This window comes from Myodes glareolus, chromosome X (assembly GCF_982192425.1).
Source record: "Myodes glareolus chromosome X, mMyoGla1.1, whole genome shotgun sequence".
Taxonomy (NCBI): Eukaryota; Metazoa; Chordata; class Mammalia; order Rodentia; family Cricetidae; genus Myodes; species Myodes glareolus.
The window spans coordinates 71,569,367-71,590,253 of NC_142053.1; the positions used below are offsets into that span (position 1 = coordinate 71,569,367).

The 20,887-nt window shown below is 38.3% G+C and overlaps 1 protein-coding gene across 1 annotated transcript in view; it reads right to left on the minus strand.

Moving 5' to 3' along the window:
* Nucleotides 1-20,246, minus strand: part of LOC125389476 (uncharacterized) — a 65,073-nt gene extending 44,827 nt beyond the window's left edge. The window contains exons 1-2 of the mRNA XM_087902683.1: nucleotides 20,087-20,246; nucleotides 17,284-17,389 (exon numbers count right to left, since the gene is read on the minus strand). Coding sequence (XP_087758809.1) covers nucleotides 17,284-17,389; nucleotides 20,087-20,159 — 179 coding nt within the window. The 5' untranslated portion in view covers nucleotides 20,160-20,246. The remainder of the gene's footprint in view (nucleotides 1-17,283; nucleotides 17,390-20,086) is intronic.
* Nucleotides 20,247-20,887: the final 641 nt, after the last annotated feature.

Consider the following 20,887-nt stretch of genomic DNA (forward strand, 5'->3'; position numbering starts at 1 on the left):
ATCTGGTGATGCATCTGGTGATGCGCAGATTAATTGAGATGGATTAAATTAAGATGCAATTAAGTTAAGTTAAATTAAGTTAGCCAATAAGAATCTAAAGCTAATGGGCCAAGTAGTGTTTTAAATAATACAGTTTCTATGTGATTATTTCTGGTCTAAACTGTTGGGTGGCTGGGAAACAAACAAGTGGCCTCCTCCAACACCTCCTGGTAGCTCTAGTACCTATGGTCTGAAAAAATTAAGAAGGGTTGGTCCCTTAACCAGGAAGTGCTTGATATACAGAGGTTGACCAGTGGGAAGTTAAGCAACTGGACTGACACTATAGCACAGCTCACTATTGATGCTATCCATTGAGTAAAACAAAAAGGCAGAAGAGCTAATGGCCATAGTTGTATGGCCAAGGTAGTATGTATGGTAGTATCAAAAGGGCCTGGGCTTGTAGCACTGTTTATTGTAATAGCAGTTGGGCAATGGACGGAGGTGTCACACTTTGGATGGCACAATGATATATGAAACAGTGTAACCACACTTCAGGTTCAGAGGTCTTTAAAATGTAAGAATGGCATATTGGTACCTGTGGCAGATCAACAACGTCCTGAGCATTCACTCCACATATATTGTGGCATGGCACTTTTATATACTATATATAAATAACAGAAAACATGCTTATTAACCCAAAATATGTGGAGCTGGAGAGATGGCTCAGTAGTTAAAAGCACTGCTTTTCTTGAAGAAGACTGAGTTTCTAATAAAGGGAGGGGATAGAGAGATGGCTGCTTTTCCAGAGGACCCAGATTCAATTTCCAGCACCTACATGTCAGCTCATAACTGTCTATAACTCCAGTTCCAGGGATTCTTTCACCCTCACACAAACATGCATGCAGGGAAAACATTAATGCAAATAAAAATAAATAAATCTTCTACAATAAAGGATAAATAAATAAAACCTCCTCTCCTTACATCCTCCCTTCTCCCCCAACCACCGTACTCCCTATTTTCTCAGATCTTGCCTATTTCCCCTTCCCAGGGGGATCTACATATGTTTCTCTTAGGGTCCTCCTTGTTAATTAGCTTCTTTGGGGTCATGGAATATAGGCTTGTTATCCTTTGCTTTACAGCTGGTATTCACTTATGAGTGAGTACATACCACACTCACCTTTCTGGGTCTGGGTTACCTCATTCAATATGTTTTTTATCTAGATCCATCCATTTGCCTGCAAATTTCAAGATGTACTTACTTTTATATTTTTTAACCACTGTGTAGTACTCCATTGTGTAAATGTACCATATTTTCTTTATCCATTCTTTGGTTGAGGGGCATCTAGGTTGCTATCAGGTTTAGGCTATTATGAATAATGCTATTATAAACATAGTTGAACACATGTCCTTGTGGTATGATTGAGCATTCTTTGGGTATATACCCAAAAGTGGTATTGCTGGGTCTTGGGGTATATTGTTTACTTATTTTCTGATAAATCACCATACTGATTTCCAAAGCAGCTGTACAAGCTTGCACTCCCACCAGCAATGCAGGAGTGTTCTTTTTACCCCACATCCTCTCCAGCATAAGCTGTCATCAGTGTTTTGGATTTTTGCCATTCTGACAGATGTAAGATGGATTCTAAGAGTTGTTTTGATTTGTATTTCTCTGATGGCTAGGAATGTTGAGCATTTCATTAAGTATCTTTCATCCCTTTGAGATTTGTCTGTTGAGAGTTCTCTGTTTAGATCCGTAACTCTTTTTTATTGGATTATTTGTTCATTTCATGACAATTTCTTGAGATCTTTATATATTTTGAAGATCAATCAATCCTCTGTCCCATGTGAGGTTAGTGAAGATATTTTCCCATTCTTTAGGCTGCCATTTTGTCTTGTTGACTATGTCCTTTGCTTTACAGAAGCTTCTCAGTTTCAGGAGGTCCCATTTATTAATTGTTTCTCTCAGTGTCTGTTCTACTGGGGCTATATTTAAGAAGTGGTCTCCTGTGTCAATGTGTTCAAGTGTCCGTCCCACTTTCGCTTCTATGAGTTTCAGTGTGGTTGGTTTAACGTTGATGTCTTTGACTCATTTGGACTTGAGTTTTGTGAATGGCAATATATTGTGGATCTATTTTCATTCTTTGACACGTTGATATCCAGTTATGCCAGCACCAATTGTTGAATATGTTTTTTATCCATTTTATATTTTTTTTGCTTCTTTGTCAAAAAATAAGGCATTCATAGGTGTATGAATTGATATCCAGGTCTTTGATTCAGTTCCTTTGATCTTCCTGTCTGTTTTTATGCCAATACCAGTCTGTTTTCAGTACTGTAGCTCTGGAGTAGAATTTGAAGCAAGGGATTATGATGCCTCCAGAGATTCCCTTATTGTTCAGGATTGTTTTGGCTATCCTGTTTTTTTTTGTTATTGTTGTTTTTCCATATGAAGTTGGGTATTGTTCTTTCAAAATTTGAGAAGAATTTTGCTGAAATTTTGATGGGCATTTCAATGAATCTGTACATTGCTTTTGGTACGAGTGCCATTTTTACTATGTTTATTCTTCCTACCCAAGAGCAAGGGAGATCTTTCCACTTTCTGGTATCTTCTTCATTTTTTTCTTTAACGATTTAAAGCTCTTTTCATACAGCTCTTTTACTTGTTTGAATAGAGTTACCCAAAGATATTGGATGCTATTTGTGGCTATTGTAAAGGATGATGTTTCTCTGATTTCTTTCTTGGCTGATTTATCATCCATGTACAGGAGGCCTACTGAGATTTTTTAGTTAATCTTGTTTCCTGCTACATTACTGAAGGTGTTTATGAGTTGCAGGAGTTCCCTTGTAGAACTTTTTGGGATCACTTATGAATACTACCATATCATCAGTAAATAGTGAGAGTTTGACTTCTTTTCCAATTTGTATCTTCTTGTTCTCCTTCTGGTGTCTCATTGCTCTAGCTAGAAATTCGAGTACTATATTGAATAGATATGGAGAGAGTGGACAACCTTCTCTTGTTCCTGATTTCTGTGGGATTGCTGCGAGTTTCTCTTCATTTAGTTTGATGTTGGCTGTTGGCTTGCTGCATATTGCCTTTATTATGTTTAGATATGTTCCTTGTATTTCTGATCTCTCCAAGACTTTTTATCATAAAGGGTTGTTGAATTTTCTTGAAGGCTTTCTAAGCATCTAATGAGATGATCATTTTTTTTTTCTTTCAGTTTGTTGATATGGTGAATTACATCGACAGTATTCATATGTTGAACCATCTATGCATCTCTGGAATGAAGCCTACTTGGTCATGGTGGGTGAGTTTTCTGATGTGTTTTTACCTTCAATTTGTCAGAATTTTATTGAGTATTTTTGCATTGGTATTCTTGAGTGATATTGGTCCATAATTCTCTTTGTTAAGTGTCTTTGTGTGGTTTGGCTATCAGGGTGACTGTAGCCTCATAAAAAGAGTTTGACAATGCTTCTTTTGTTTCTCTTGTGTGAAACAATTTATTTGAGGATTATTGGTGTTAATTCTGTTTCTGCAAACCTTGTAGAATTCTGCGCTGAAACCATCTGGTCCTCTTTTCTTTTCTTTTCTTTTCTTTTCTTTTCTTTTCTTTTCTTTTCTTTTCTTTTCTTCTTCTTCTTCTTCTTCTTCTTCTTCTTCTTCTTCTTCTTCTTCTTCTTCGGAGGCTTCTGATGACTCTATTTTCTTAGCAGTTATAATTCTATTTAATTTGCTTATCTGGTATTCATTTTATTTTACTTTGGTAAGTGATATTTATCCAGAAAATTGTCCATTTCCTTTATATTTTCCAAATTTGTGAAGTGCAGGTTTTTGAAATATGATCTGATGATCTTCTGTATTTCCTCCATGCCTGTTTTTATGTCACATTTTTCATTTCTGATTTTTTGGTGATGTTATTGTGAGTTCATTTCTCATCTTAGATATTTGCTGCTGTGAGATCATCTATTATCTGTGTTTTCTGAGGGTATAGCTGACTTTCTTGGGTTAGAGTTTTCCCTGAAGTACTTTGTGTAGGATGGGATTTGTGATTTAAACCTGTTTCTGTCATAGAATATCTTGTTTTCTTCATCTATGGTGGTTGAAAATTTTGCTGGGTATAGTACTCTGGGCTGGCATTTGAGGTCTCTTAATGTCTGCACAATGTCTTACCAGGACTTTCTGGCTTTCGTTGTTTCCATTGAGGAGTCAGGTAGGTCTGCCTTTTTATGTTACTTGGCCTTTTTCCCTTGTAGCTCTTATTCTTTATTTTGCATGTTTAGTGTTTTGATTATTATATGGCAAGGGGACCATCTTGATCCAGACTATTTGGTGTTCTGTAAGCTTCTTGTGCTTTCATAGGCATATACTTATTTGGGTTGGGAAATTTTTCTTCTATGATTTTGCTGAATATAATTTCTGTGCCTTTGAGTTCTTCTCTTCTTCCTATTATTCTTAGGTTTGGTCTTTTCATGGTGTCCCAAATTTTCTGAATATTTTGTGTTAAGCTTTTGTTAGATTTAACTTTTTTTGACCAATGAATCTATTTCCTCTATTGTATCTTCAATACCTGAGAGTCTGTCTTCCATCTCTTGTATTCTGCTAATATCTTAGCTATATAAAGAATTCAAGAATATACATATCAAAAAATTTAAAAAGTGGGATAGATATCTAATCAGAATTCTCAATAGAGGAAACTCAAATGACTGAAAAACAGTTAAAGAAATGGTCAGCATCCTTAGCCACCAGAGAAATACAAATCAAAACTACTTTGAGATAACACGTGTGGCAGTTCATGCTGACAAGGATGTGAAACCAGGAGAACATTCCTCCATTACTGGTGGGAGTGTAAATTTGTACAATCATTATGGAAATCAGTATGTAGTTCCTCAGAAAGTTGGGAATTGATCTACCCCAAGATACAGCTATATCCTTGAGCATATATGCAATGGATGCTCCTTCTTACCATAAGGATACTTGCTCAACCATGTTCATTGCAGCTTAATTCATAATAGCCAGAATGTGGAAACAACCAAGATATTCTTCAATAGAAGAATGAATAAAGAAAATGTGATACATTTACACAATATAATATTACTCAACTATGAAAAATAGATAACACTATGAAATTTGCAGGCAAATGAATGGAACTAGAAAAATATCATCCTGAGTGAACTAACAAGGATCTAGAGGGATAAATATGGTATAAATTCACTTATAAGTGGATATTAGCCATTGAGTAAATGATAATCAAGTTGCAATTCCTAAAGCAGGGGGGGAAAGAGAAGGGCTCTGGGGGATACATGAATCTCCCTGAGAGGGGCGGGTGGTGGTATGGAAGCTGGACATCATGCTGGAAGAGATGGAGTGGAACGAGAGAAAGCTGGAATTAGGGGACATTTGGGGGTATGTGGAAAATTAGCACCGTGAAAACTCCCTGGAATGTATGAAGATGATTCTCATGAGGACTCCTAGTCAGGGGAATACAGAGTCTCAAATGGCTATCTCTTGTAGCAAGGCATGGCTTCCAGTGGCAGGACTGTATTGCATTCAGTTGAGTCGTTGGCAAAAATGGTTCCTTTGAAATCCTCAAACTACCCATATTGTTGCTAAGACAAAGGGTTTCTCTCTACAAACTGACATCATGGCACCATCATGGAGAACCACACAAACACACACACACACACACACACACACACCTCATTGAACATGAACAAATCAAGTCCATACGTACATGAAGTCTTTACCCCTATGTTCTAGTCTTCTTGGTGTGAAAAAGTACTCTGCAGGCTACTGAAAGAGAAATTTAAACACCAATCCAGCCACAAAACCTTTGACCTATAATCTGTCCTGCCTGAAAAATATGCTATGGCAATTTTGGCACAAAACGTGTGGGTCTAGACAATCAATATGTGATTGGACTTAAGGCCTAATCCATGAGAAGGAACGCACATGATACTGCTTAGGTAACCAAGAACCAGAGACTTCATATTCCAGGGACCTAGTATAAAACCAAATACTACTAGTCTAAAAAAGTATCAATAAAATGACTCCTAATGATATTCTGCTATACTCACAAACCAGTGCTTTATCTTCTCATTGTCAGAGAGGCTTACTTTTGCAGCAGGAACAAATACAAAAAAATCACAGCCAGATACTACACAGAGAGACCTTGGAACAAACACCTCTAAATGAAATAACTCCATCAGATTCCTCTCCTTTCAGCTCAGGGAATCCCAGGGAAGAGGAAATGAAAAGAGCCAAGGGTGATGGAGAATACCAGGGAAACAAGGCTCTCTGTAACAACTAAGCAAGGCTCACCTGAAGTCATAAAGACCGAAGCAGCAGCACAGGGTCTTCATGGGTCTGCATCAAATCATATGCATACATCCTATTGCTTTTAGCTTAATATTTTTTATGGGACTCCTGTGAGAATGGTGGGTTGATCTCTGACTCTTGTGCTTGCCCTTGGGACTCTTCTCCTCCTATTGGGTTGTCATGTCCACCTTTGATATGATAGATTTTACTTAATCTTATTACATTTGATTTTATCGTATTTTGTCTCCTCTGAAGCTTTTTCTTTTCTAATGAGAGATAGAAAAGGGGTGGATCCAGAAGATATGGGAGGTGGGGAGTAACTAGGAGGAGTAGAGGGAGGGAAACTTTTAATCAGAATATATTGTATGAGAAAAGAGTCTATGTTCAATAAAAGGGGGGAAAGTAAAACTTTTGGTTCTGTTGTTTCTGTTTTTGAGATATGACTTTTGCTATTTTGTAGGAAGAATACACTGGAATACATATGACTAAGCAATCCCCACTGCCCCTGCCTCCAGAATAGCTGAGAATACATGTATATGCAACCAGGGACAACATCATTGTCTTACTGTTTAAAATCATATTTCATTGTCTTCAGTGATTCCAGTATTTTACTAGGCAAACACTCCCATTCAATGATTGATTCATTTAATAAACCCTTATAAAGAGAAGAGATAAAATAGTACACACATGGAAATGCAAGTACAGTCATTTGGAATGTCTAGAGCATTTATGCACATTTCAAATGCAAAATTTTTCAAACCTCAGATCCCTTGCCTATACATGGTGATGTTTGCTGCGGGAGTACCTTCCATTGCTTCAGCCAATAGTTGCTGAAGCATGAACCCACAGTGCTGCAGGAGTGCCTTATGCTCTGTCAGCCAATAGCCGCTGAAATACCAGCCCACTGGGGTATGGTATATTTCTCTTTAAAAGAAGAGCGGCAAGCCTCGGCTCGGCCTCTTGGTTCCAGCTCCTGCTCCCAGCTCCTGCTCCAGTGACTAAGCTCCCTTCCTGATGGTTTATGGTGCATGTAAGTTTTACCCCCCAAAATAAATACCCCTTTAAAACATAACTGGTGTGGGATTGATTTGCCAGTATCTGGCTCCCGAACGTGTGGGATTTCCCCCCCCCTCATGTTGCGGGCCAAGCAACCAGAGCTGCACACCACTACTGACTCCCGACTGGCCCCGACCTCGGGCAGATTGGGGAGGGAATTTTTTGGCTTCTGCTACCCCTTTCGGGCACTGTCTTCCCCGCCGCCCGGTTGAGTCCAGCGCTCGACCTGTGCCGGAGCACACGATCTGTGAATTTAACCTCTGGATTTGAGTGTATATATTTTAGAGTTTACTTCCTGGATTGACGCCATTGCCATGTGGATTCAGGTGCACCCCTGCCACCTACTGGCAGGCAATGGTCATTACAGGTAAGATTTTTCTTTTCGGTTGAAAATACATACGTACATACATACAAGTACAATTTCTTTTGATTGAAAATGTCAGAAAATATTACTATCCAAAAGTTCAATGTTTTTTTTAATTGCACTATGGAGGATATTCTGAAGGATGTCTCTGATATTCCTCTTACTTGGTTATTTCTGGGATCTGTTGCTTTTCTGGTGTTTGGCTATTTTATAAGGATGATACAGTCCTTACAGATTGAATCCACAATGCTGAAGGCAGAGATTAAAACTTTAAGGACAATTCAGACTGACACCAACCTCCTCAAAAAAGAGTTTGGAGTTTTCAAGGAGGAGACTAGATCAGAGTTTGGAGTTTTCAAGGAGGAGACTAGATCAGAGTTTGGAGTTCTCAAGGAGGAGACTAGATCAGAGTTTGGAGTTCTCAAGGAGGAGACGAGATCTTTGTCTGATATGACTCAGTTGACTGACCAGAATATCAAGAAGGTACAGTCTGATATTGCTTCTTTAGAAGGGAGCATCACTGCTCTGGAGGAGGGGACAACCAAAATGACTCGTAACCTCCATTCCATGACTGTAAATGCTGAAACATTAGTTAAGAGGATTATAACCATTGAATGTGAAAATAGAACTTTATCAAAAGGGTATGATAGATTAATTGACAGGAATTCCATACAAGAAGGCACAGTACATGCCATGAGGATTATGTCCAAGGAGGATATGGTATCTCTAACGGACAAGCTCCATGCCTTAGAATCGTTAATGAAAGCTTTGGAGCATAATACTGGACAGGAGATTCAAGACTTACAGAAGGCAATGGTGAGCAGATTTAAAAAGATTGAGGAAATCATAGACTCTGATGAACAGGAGCAAAAGGTAGAAAGGCAACATTCACCTCAAAAAACTCTCAGTCTACGTAGAGTTATACCTGCCTTTCCAGTAATAACATCAGAAAAGATAACCGGCTCCAAAAACCCTAAGGTCATTAAAGAACATACATGGGAGCCTATACGTATGAATGACCTGAAAGAATTTAAACAAGCAATTGTGAATTATGAACTACATTCATCCTTTGTTAGGGAGATGTTAAAATCCTGGGCTCTGAGCAGCAGGGAAACCCCTCAAGATTAGAATCAATTAACGTCAGCTGTCCTCGAGAACGGACCTTTATGGCATTTCAAATGCCTATTCAAACAAGAGGCCAGACTTTTACAACAACAAGAATCAGCAAAAGGAATCGAGGTTTCTCTAGATCAAATTCTAGGGGACGGACTTTACTCTTCGAATGGCCAAAAGACACTTAAGTTCATGCTCAACATCCTTAGCTATCAGGGAAATGCAAATCAAAACAACTATGAGATACCATTTTATACTGGTCAGATTAGCTAAAGTCAAAATCACCAATGATAGCCTATGTTGGAGAGGATGTGGAGAGAGGGGAACTCTCATCCACTGTTGGTGGGAATGCAAACTTGTGCAGCCACTGTGGAAATCAGTGTGGCGGTTTCTCAGGAAACTGGGAGTCAATCTCCCTTCAGACCCAGCAATTCCACTCTTGGGAATATACCCAAGAGATGCCCTATCATACCACAAAAGCATTTGTTCAACTATGTTCATAGCAGCACTATTTGTAATAGCCTGTAAGAATCTGGAAACAACCTAGATGCCCCTCAATAGAATAATGGTTAAAGAAGGTGTGGAACATATATACACTAGAGTTTTACTCAGTGGTAAAAAACAATGACATCTTGAATTTTGCATGCAAATGGATGGACATAGAAAACACTTTACTGAGTGAGGTAAGCCAGACCCAAAAAGAGGAATATGGTATGTATTCACTCATAAGTGGATTCTAGCCATAATTAAAGGTCTTTGAGCCTATTATTCGAGATCCTAGAGAAGCTAAATAAGAAGGTGAACCTGAAGAAAATCATGTACTTATCCTCCTGGAGATTGGAAATAGACAAGAATCCCAGGTAACCTCAGGTGCATGGGGGGGGTGGGAGGGCTGTTGGAAGGGGAGAGGGTTAGAGAGAAGGGGGTAGGGGAGGAATGGGGAAAACTCGGGGGACTGAGATGGGGGGAAGGAGAAAGGATGGATATGGGATCAGGGAAGAATATATCTCAACTAAGGGAGTCATTTTAGGGTTTACAAGAAACTTGATTATAAATGGGATCCCAGGTCCAAGGAGAGATCCCCGGATTGTTCTCTGGACAGAGGAGAGGGTGCCTGAACCGTCCTTGGCCTATAACCATACTGATGAAGATTTTGCTTACAACCATAGATCCTTCATCTGACGATGGATGGCGATACAGATGGAGACCCACATTGGAGCCCTGGACTGAGCCCCCCATGGTCCAAATGAAAAGCAGAAGGAGGAAGAACATGAAAAAGGAAATCAGGACCATGAGGGGTACGATCACCCACTGATACAAGGGGACTGATCTAATGAGAGTTCACCAAGGCCAGTTGGACTGGGACTGAACGAGCACGTGATCCAACCAGATTTTCTGAATGTGGCTGGATTCTCTGAATGTGGCTGGCCCGCAGTCTTTCTGAAAAGCCATTGACAATGACACTGGGACTTGTTTCCTCTGCATATACTGGATTTTTGGGATCCAGTCTGTTTGGATACTCACCTTCCTGGACCTGGAGGGAGGGGGGAGAAACTTGAACTTCCCACAGGGCTGGAAGCTCTGACTGCTCTTAGGGATGGAGAGGGGGGAGGAGGAGGGGGAGGGGGGGAGTGGGAGGGTGTTGGGAAGAGGGGCAGAAATGGAAACTTTCATAATTTAATAAACTTTGAAAAAAAAAGAATCAGCAAAAGGAATTGAGGTTTCTCTAGATCAAATTCTAGGGAAGGACTTTACTCTGATCCTCAGGAACAAGCTCTTTATGATGAAAACATTTTATCCATATGTGCTACAGCAAATCTAAGAGCCTAGGACAGGGTTCAAGACTCAGGTCAGAGAGTAGAATTGTATATCAGGGTCAAACAGGGTCCGAGAGAACCCTTTAGTGACTTTTTACAAAGACTAACTAAGGCTGTACAAATAGGGATACCTGATCCAGAAGCAAGAAATATAGTAATTGAGTCTTTGGCTTATGAGAATGCCAATGTAGAATGCAAAAGGATCCTGGGGCCTTTAAAGATCAGATCAGCACCTTTGGATGAATGGGTTTTACATACAATGAATGTTGATACATTTGATTATGGCAATGAAGCATTGGGTGCAAGAAGCAATTTCCAAAGGTAAAAGGAGACATCAGATTACAAAATGCTTTCATTGTGGCAAAATGGGACACATGAAAAGGGACTGCAGACAATGGAATTCCAGGAATAATGCCTCTTCTAGGAATAACAGTAATAGGAGAACTCAGCCTTCAGGTTTATGTAGGAGATGTGGAAAGGGCAGGCATTGGACGAATGAGTGTAGGTCAACAAGAGATAAACAGGGCAACCCGTTGCCATCGGGAAACTCAATGGGGGGCCTCACACAGGCCCCCATGGCAAATGTGGTCCAGTCATTTCCGATCACTGCAGAGAACATGCCTCTTCAGGGAAATTAGAATGTCCCATGCCTGCTGTTAAAAGTAATAGCAGCCTGAAGGATGAGTTAAATGTGGTGAATGAATCAAGAAATCTAAGAGGACAAAGTAAACCTACATTCTGGCAGACTTCTATAAATGAACAAAGACCACAGCTAAGAGTGTGAGTAAATGGCAAATTTATTACTGGCTTACTGGACACAGGTGCGGATATAAGTATCATTACTCCAGAATCTTGGCATCTGCATTGGCCTCTTCAGGAGGTAGATATTCAGTTCCTAGGAATTGGAACCCTATCTCGAGTAAGACAAAGCATGAGATGGGTCAATTGTATAGGTCCAGATGGACAAATAGGAAAATTAAGGCCATATGTAGCTAATATTGCAGTGAATTTATGGGGCCGTGACCTATTGCAGCAATGGAATACCCAAATTAACATTCCTGCTGCTTCCAGAGCCTATATTTCTGAGGACAATATTATAAGATATTACAGATGGCAGAAACCAGTCATTAGAGCTATACAAGATCACAACACAATTGATGGTCCTTCAGAGGCACCAACAGCCATGCCTCTACAATGGTTGACTGAGAAACCAATATGGACTAAACAGTGGCCTTTAGCTGAGGAAAAGTTACAGGCTTTAGGACAGCTGGTACAAGAGCAATTAGATGCTGGACATATAGAAGATTCTACCAGCCCTTGGAACTCTCCTGTATTTGTTGTTAAGAAAAAATCTGGTAAATGGAGAATGGTGACAGATCTTAGAGCTATCAACAAGGTTATTCAACCTATGGGCCCTCTGCAATCTGGAATTCCTCTGCCCTCCCTGTTACCAAAGGGATGGCCTCTTATAGTTATTGATCTGAAAGATTGTTTCTTTACTATACCATTACAAGAAAAAGATAGAGAAAAGTTTGCCTTCACAGTGCCTACTTATAACTCTCAGCCTGCAAGGAGGTACTAGTGGACCGTCCTCCCACAGGCAATGTTGAACTCTCCCACCCTGTGCCAATATTTTGTAAGCCAACCATTGAAAATTATACGCAAACAATTTCCTAAGTCCATAATATACCACTATATGGATGATATCCTGATATCTGATCAAAACAAAGACACCATAGAAAGGCTGTTTGAAGAAGTAAAAATAGTATTATCTAAATGGGGATTGCAAATTGCTCCTGAAAAAAATTCAGAGAGGAGATTCTGTTAATTATTTAGGTTATAAAATAGGTTTACAGAAAATTAGGACACAAAAGGCACAAATTAGGAGAGACCGGTTACGGACTCTTAATGATTTTCAGAGATTGTTAGGAGACATTTCCAGTCTACGACCAGCTGTTGGGATAACACCTGATCTAATAATTCATTTAAACAAAACCTTAGATGATGACAAAGATTTGAATAGTCCCAGAGAGTTAACAGCTGAAGCAGAAAAGGAACTGACAATGGTTGAGGAAAAATTACAGGAGGCACATATAGATAGGGTGGATCCAAATCTTAGTTGCATTCTAGTCATATTGCCTTCCAGAATTTCTCCTACGGGAATTTTAATGCAGAGGGAAGATACTATTTTCGAATGGATCTTTTTACCACACAAACTAAGTAAAAAATTGAAAACGTATGTAGAAAAGGTCTCTGAATTAATTATAAAAGGTAAACTGAGACTTCGTCAACTAGCAGGTATAGACCCAGCAGAAATTATAGTGCCTTTCACTACTGATGAATTAAAAAAGTTATGGCAAGACAATGAACCATGTCAAAGGGCTTGTGCTAATTTTTTGGGAGAAATTAATAGCAACTATCCAAAAAGCGGTATACTTAACCTTATAAAGAGAACTTCTTGGATTCTTCCTCAAATTGTACGTGATGCTCCAATAACTGGAGCCCATACATTTTATACTGATGCTAATAAATCAGGGAAGGCTGGTTATAAATCAGATGAATTGAGTAAGGTGGAACAAAGCCCTTATACTTCTGTCCAGAAGGCAGAATTATATGCTATTCTTATGGTGCTAAGGGATTTTAAAGAACCTCTTAATATTGTTACAGATTCACAATATGTAGAACGAGTTATCTTGCATATTGAAACTGCTGAATTTATACCAGATGATACAGAGTTGACTTCATTGTTTATTCAGGTACAAGACATGATCAGGAACAGGCTCTGCCCTATGTATATAACACATATCCGATCCCATACGGGTCTGCCAGGTCCTCTAGCACAAGGTAATGCAGATATTGATCAATTATTGATTGGTAGTGTGCTGCATGCATCTGAATTTCATAAAAAACATCATGTCAATAGCAAAGGCTTGAAAAAAGACTTTTCTATTACATGGCAACAAGCTAAGGAGATTGTAAAGAAATGCCCTACTTGCTCTTTTTATAACCAAACACCATTTTCTGCAGGGACTAATCCAAAGGGTATTAAAAGAAATGAAATTTGGCGGATGGATGTGTTCCACTTTGCAGAATTTGGAAAATTAAAATATGTACATCACACCATTGACACTTATTCGGGCTTTCAGTGGGCAACTGCTTTAAGCTCAGAAAAAGCTGACTCAGTAATCACACATTTATTAGAAGTTATGGCCATTATGGGTATACCTGCACAAATAAAAACAGATAATGGTCCAGCTTATGTATCTAGGAAAATGAAATGGTTTTTTGCTTATTATAATATTAAGCATGCTACAGGTATACCATACAATCCTACAGGTCAAGCAGTCATAGAAAGATCAAATTGAACTATAAAGGATATGTTAAATAAACAGAAAGGGGTGGAAAATGCCCCCAGAAATAGATTACATAATGCCCTATTAACCTTGAATTTTCTTAATGCTGATGAGAAGGGAACAACAGCGGCAGAAAGACATTGGATAATGGAAAAGTCTGCTGAACTAAATCAACTGGTTTATGTCAAGGAAGTGCTGACCTCTCAGTGGAAGCCAGGAGATGTGCTACGTTGGGGAAGGGGTTTTGCTCTTGTTTCCACAGGAGAAGAAAAATTGTGGATACCATCAAAATTAATAAAGGTTAGATTTGAAGAGAAGAAACCTCTTGGAAAGGAGAAATGACAGCATCTACGATGATGATGACCATACAGGTGGTAAGAAAAACATAGAATGGGGGGAGGGTTCTGTTCTTGTCTCCACAGGAAAACACTTGTCTTTGAAAAATTCAAGGGACCCTGGATGTTTGAATACTGACAGATGGAAAAATAACTACCCAATATGGATTATCAAGAAAACTGAATAGGTTCTGTGAGGATGGAATATACTAAATCATATTTCTGAATTTATAGAGCTGGTTTTGGAGTTGGACTCTTGGCTCGCTCCCTCTCTAATTCCAAGCCTGTTGTTAAGAGAAAAACCCAAAGTTTCTGGAGTTTCTGTCTTATGTCAAGAGCCATGATATGAGACAGAAAGAAATATGAGTTTAGAAAGCATTTTTGCTTTTCTTCATATCGATCATACTTTTCATTGAATATGTCTATCATACCTTTCATTGACTATATGTTTATATATGTCTATATAATTAATATTTAAGTTTTCCACAATGAACAATGAGTTTTTCCTGCACTGACATTTGAAGTTTCCAGGAAGAAGATGGGACCCCCCATAACAACAACTCCACTCGGTTGATATGACGTCATGATACTGATAGTGCTACTACAAGTCCTGTTTCGGGTATCAGCTGCACAGATGATTCCAACTTGGTTAGCTGAAATGGTGCACATCTTGTACAACATTCTGGCCAGACCTCCACAAAATACTCAAAGACTGTTTGCAATTTTAAAAGACGATCTTGAAATTTAACCATCATTTTACTTTCACAGGATCCTCCAGAAAGAACCTCACCTCCATGACAGCTGGAAGTAATTCTAGAGGACGATGTCCCCTCTCTTAGCAAAGTTTGTCCTCAGGTTTAGGAACAATATTTAGGGATTGATTATTAGTTTACGGTTGAAAGTTGGGAAAGGAATTTTATAAGCTCAGGGTTCTTTTTGAAAAAGAAAAAAAAGAGGGAAAATTGGATAGATAATAATGGTATTTGTGAGTTATTGTTTATAGATAATTACATCAGCATAGATTTTTGTATATGAATACAAAGTTAAATTATATTGAATATTGTATGTATACATGCTTCTACCTGTTTAAAACATTTTTTATGTATTGATATATATTGTATTGATATATGTATACCATATTGCAGTGTACATTTCTACCTCTGATAAAGATACTTACATATTGTTTATGTATTGATATTTATTGTTTACATTTGGAGGTCATTATCCTTATTTATTGCACAGTTTTTTATTCTCTTAGTCTTTAAGTTAGATACATGTTAAGAATTGTAGATCAATAGTCATCTATGTCTGTCATATTTATGGTTAGACTAATCAGGTTCTTTAGATAAATAGAGATTATATTCTGTATAAATGGTCTTCAACCTCTTCGAAGAACTGTAGAAAATGGCATTTAATTTAATCTTAGAGTTCTGTGTAGTGAGACACAATCACTCCTGGCAACACCGACCTATTCCCGAGATATTGTTGAGCACCAAAGACACTCCACTTGGAGCTTGTCTTCTTGACAAAACTGGCCTCTGGGCAAGGAACTGCCCATACCTCAACTACTGACAAATACACGGTATCCGGAAATGGATAAGCAGAACTGTCAAATCTTACCAAAACAGGGTAAGACGGTTTTGAAAATCTCTTGCCTGTTAAAAATAATCTGTCAGTTATTCTAAGCCTTAGTCAAAGCTGGTAGCTTCAACGCTGCAAACAGGTCTTTGGTGATTGCCCAGGTAGCCAGTTGTCTCTGTGATTTGTTGCATGTTTTGGAAGTTCTTTGATTGCACTTCCTAATTACTCAGGTAACATTATTTCCCTTCTCAGATCTTCTATGGGGTTGAAGACTAGATAAATGTAGCTACTTTCCTCTCATGACTTGGCCAAGTTATTTATTATACAAGAGTTTAGCTAGTTAGAATAGGATATTTGTGCTCATTGTATATAATTTTATAGGTTTGTACTTACTGTATATAATTTTGCAGTAGGCTTAGAACTCTCTTACTTAAACAAAAGGGGGAGGTGCTGCGGGAGTACCTTCTGCTGCTTCAGCCAATAGTCACTGAAACACAAGCCCACAGTGCTGCGGGAGTGCTTTCCGCTCCGTCAGCCAATAGCCGCTGAAATACCAGCCCACTGGGGCATGGTATATTTCTCTTTAAAAGAAGAGCAGCAAGTCTCGGCTCGGCCTCTTGGTTCCGGCGCTTGGTTCCAGCTCCTGCTCCCAGCCCCTGCTCCAGCGACTAAGTTCCCTTCCTGACGGTTTATGGTGTATGTAAGTTTTACCCCCCCCCCCAAAATAAATACCCCTTTAAAACTTAACTGGTGTGGGATTGATTCGCCAGTAAATGTTACTCATTTTCATTATTGGGTTCTCCCTGGGTATCCTATGTTTCAGTCAATGAGGCAAGCCTTCTTATTCATGTACTACTATCTTTTCTTCAAATCACTCTCATTTTTATGATTAGAAAAATAGGAAATCTGTTTGAATTTATTTTAAAATAAAATTTATGACTCAACATACTTTTATGCTTTCAAAACTGGAAAAAAGAAAGACTGTCGTATGTCATAGAATATCTGTATCATAAGCTGATTTGGAAACAAAAGACTTTTATTCATTACTAAATAAAATGATACACACCTAATTTTCATTTTTAGAGTTATAGTTTACTAAGAATATATATGTATATATTCTTATATATAATATATAATCTAGTTGCAAAAGACTATCTGCAGAAAACAAATCTGAATGGTATTAACCTCATAAAGTCAAAGGAAAGCATCTAGGAAGAAGACCACAACCATTGTCCCATATGCATAGGAGCTGTTTCTGATTACATTATTATATTCAAGTATTACATGATTGCATATACAAGACAAATAAAAACAGATAAAATTACTTACAATCTACCCTGTTTCCTTTTCCTATAGCATAAATACTACTTACTTGCAGAAAGGCTTTTCATCTTTGCATGCACAGGTAATGTTGTTGGGGCAGAAATTTGCTGTATTTCCTCTACAATCCTCAAAGTCTTTCACAGATGTACAGTTGGCTAAAAACAGAAAAATTTGAAAACCATCTCAACAAAAGAAAAACATGTTTCAAATGTACATACTACACATGTGCCAAGTTCTGAATGTTAAGATATTTGCTCATGTGGGAGGAAGCAGGAGAAAACAGACATAGGAGGGAAATGATGAAATTCTATTTTCATTAAAAGTAAAAAGAATTTCAAAATAAAAAATGAAAATAGGTTCATGCTACTTTAAGATTTTTAAACATTATATTAATAAAGATTAGGCCTCAAAATTCAAGATGAATATCCGAATATCTTTTCTTTATACTATTTTATATTGGTTATTTTGGACATATGGCTTTATAAAGTCAATCCATAACATTATGGGCAAAAGGTTATCTAATGTTCTTTCATACTAAATTTGAGTATACTTTTCTGAAAAAGAAACAAAAACATCCTGTCTAAAGTTTGAGGCAGCGTACAACTGGCATGTTTAACCTCAATTTATTCCTATTATCCTGGAAAAATAATGACATTCTCTTTCCTTCAGAAAGACACTGGGAAATTAAAGAAGCCATTGGGTGTCTCTCTCACTATTTTTCCTGTTCTTGGGACTCTTTTCCTCCTGTTGGTTTGCCTTGTCCTGCCTTGGTGTGAGAACTTTTGCCTTGTCTCATTGTATCTTGTTTTATTGTGTTTGGCTGTTGTTTCTTGGAAGCCTCCTCTTTTCTGAAGGGAAAGAGGAGGAAAGGATGGAGCTAGAAGGGAGGTGGGGGAAAGGGAGGAGTGGACAGAGGGGACACTGTGGTAAGGATGTGTTGTATGAGAGCAGAATTTATTTCCAGTAATATTATTTTTAAAAAGCACCCGACTAGTAAGCCTCTGAGAGTAGTAGGCATTTCAGCCCCAACACATAAAGATTTTTCTCAAGGCCTCCCTGGAAACTTATTCTGTCAAAAAAAATATGGCTGTAGTAACGCATTCCCAATAACTGAGAAAAACGTTAGAATGTCCAAAAACAAGTGAAGACTTGCTAAAAATCATAGGACCCATAAAGCACAAAATATTTATTTTTTTGCTATTTTATTTTTTTTGTTTATTTTTCATTTATTTTACACCCCAACTACAGTTTCTCCTCCCTCCCCTCCTCTCCTTTTCCTCACCTCCCTTTTACCTTCTCCCCCTCCCCCATCCACTCCTCTTCAGTGTCACCATTCAGAAAGGTTAAGGCCTCCCAGGAGTCAACACAGCAGGGGACACGAAGTTGAGGCAAGACTAAGCTCTTCCCCCCCCTTCCCCACCCCCCCACCCCCCACCCCCACATCGAGGTTGAGCAAGGCAACTCAGCTTGGGGACTGGGTTTCCAAAAGCCAGCTCAAACTTGAGGAACAGGTCCTGATTCCACTGCTAGGGGCCCTACAAACACACCTGAGCTATACAGCTGTCACACACATGCAGAGGACCTTGGTTGGTCCCATGCAGGATCCCTAGCTGTCAGTTCAGAGTTCTTGAAGTCCCACTAGCTCAGGTCAACTGTGTCTGTAAGTTTCCCTGTCATCACCTTGACCCCTCTGGCTTGTACAGCCCCTCCTCCCTTTCAACAGCACTCCCAGAGCTCTGGCCCAGTGCTTAGCTGTGGATCTCTGCCTTTGCTTCCCTTGGTTACTGGATGTAGATTTGATGATAAGAATTAGGGTAATGCCAATCTGATTACAGAGGAAGGCCAGTTCAGGCACCCTCTCCACTGTTGCTAGGTGTCTTAGCTGGGGTCATCCTTAAAGCACAAAAATCATAATCCCCCCCACCAAATGGCAAATTATTTTGATCCTCCACCAGCACAGACACAAAAACAAAGTGTTTACAGAGTGAGATTTCATAATCGTCTGAATCATGGTATTTGTTTGGTATAGGAGATGGTAGATAATGAAGATTAGACCTGTACACCCAGAAGAAAACCAAACTTTTACTGATTTTACTATTTAAATATATTACTCAAAGGAACGAAAGAGAAACACCACAACACATAATGAAATTTGTAAGAAAAACCAAAAATACAGTATAGTACTTTAAAAGTTTGATTCTAGTATTTTAAATATGAAAGCAACTTCATCTGACCAAAATGTTCCCTCTAAATGAACATTAGAGAAATCCCCACCACAATTACTGGGCCAAATATTGCTGCTTAAGTGAAATTTAAGCCACATCTGTTTTTATCAGGCAATGTTTAGAAAAAGAAATATAGTTCTTGGGTTGGCAACAATTATAGGTTTTATTAGACACATATGATTGTATCATCTATTTCTTCAACCACAATTTTGTAACAACCCATATGAATTGATTATAACAAATAAATTATAACTTAATACATTTCAGTCTGAAAGTTTTCTGAAAAACAGTTTACAACTTCTACACATTCAGAGAAACAAATTGGTTAAGTAGCCTAAATCAACTTCCAGAATCCACTCAAGTAAAATTTATACTTATTTTACCATAGAATTTTTCACATTTCATGTTTTCCTAGAGGATCAGAAACAAACACATTGGCTTCAGAAGAAAAAAATCCTTTCAGAAAGTAAACACCTCTAATAAAGGAGATATGTCCAGAAATTGCAAATTTTTAATAGCAGAATAGTTAGTTAGAATGCCGGTTAATTCCTTAGACTTCGACACTGAAACCTAATTAATTCATTATGTTATCAACCTATAGAAATAAAACAAGTGAAAATTTCTTACGCTGAGTGCAGTGTACCATCAAAAAACAGCCGATGAACAGCATTCGAGTCAGTATAAATGTGCAATCTGCCATTGTTGGAGAAAAGTAGAACCCTTAGCAGTCTTAGCAACTGAACTTCGGTCTTCTGCAATTATGTTATCCTGCTGATAAACAGAGAGTGTGTGTGCCTTATATAGGAAACACCTGAAGATGGATTTTGAACTTTTCCCTTCTTGCCTGGGTAAATTGTTAATTAACTTAGCATTGTAGACTTATTTGTTCCCTGTACCTGCTTGTTCCTGCTTCTAAAAATACAAGTGATTTTTCTATGAATTGCACGCTGCTTTTGTTTATTCTCAAATCTGTGTTATTTCTTAAAGCTATCTGTCTATCTTTATAGTAGGCTTCATAATGATTTACTATTGCCAAAAAGAATCTCTACTTGGCATATATTTCTATGAATGCAATTTTCAACCCTGCTTAGGATCAGATCTCTGACCTCATGGCTACTGGGATTTCTAAACAAGAATCAGAAGACACAATTGTGCAGCATTGCCAATAAGAAAAAAGTGAAACCAGAAAATGGAATAAAGACAGAAATATGTAAGGAGAGCTGCTAGGCAGAGAAAATAAAGAGATGACGAGGGGAGTAGTAGTCAGGACAGCAAACAGAGACAGAATTCAATTGGGACACTGAACTTTCACTTTAACAGGCAATGTTTAAAAACAAAATATTGTTTCTGGCTTGGCAAAAATTTTAGGATTTATTTTAAAAACAAATAAGATTACATTGTTTATTTCTTCATCCATCACTTTATAGA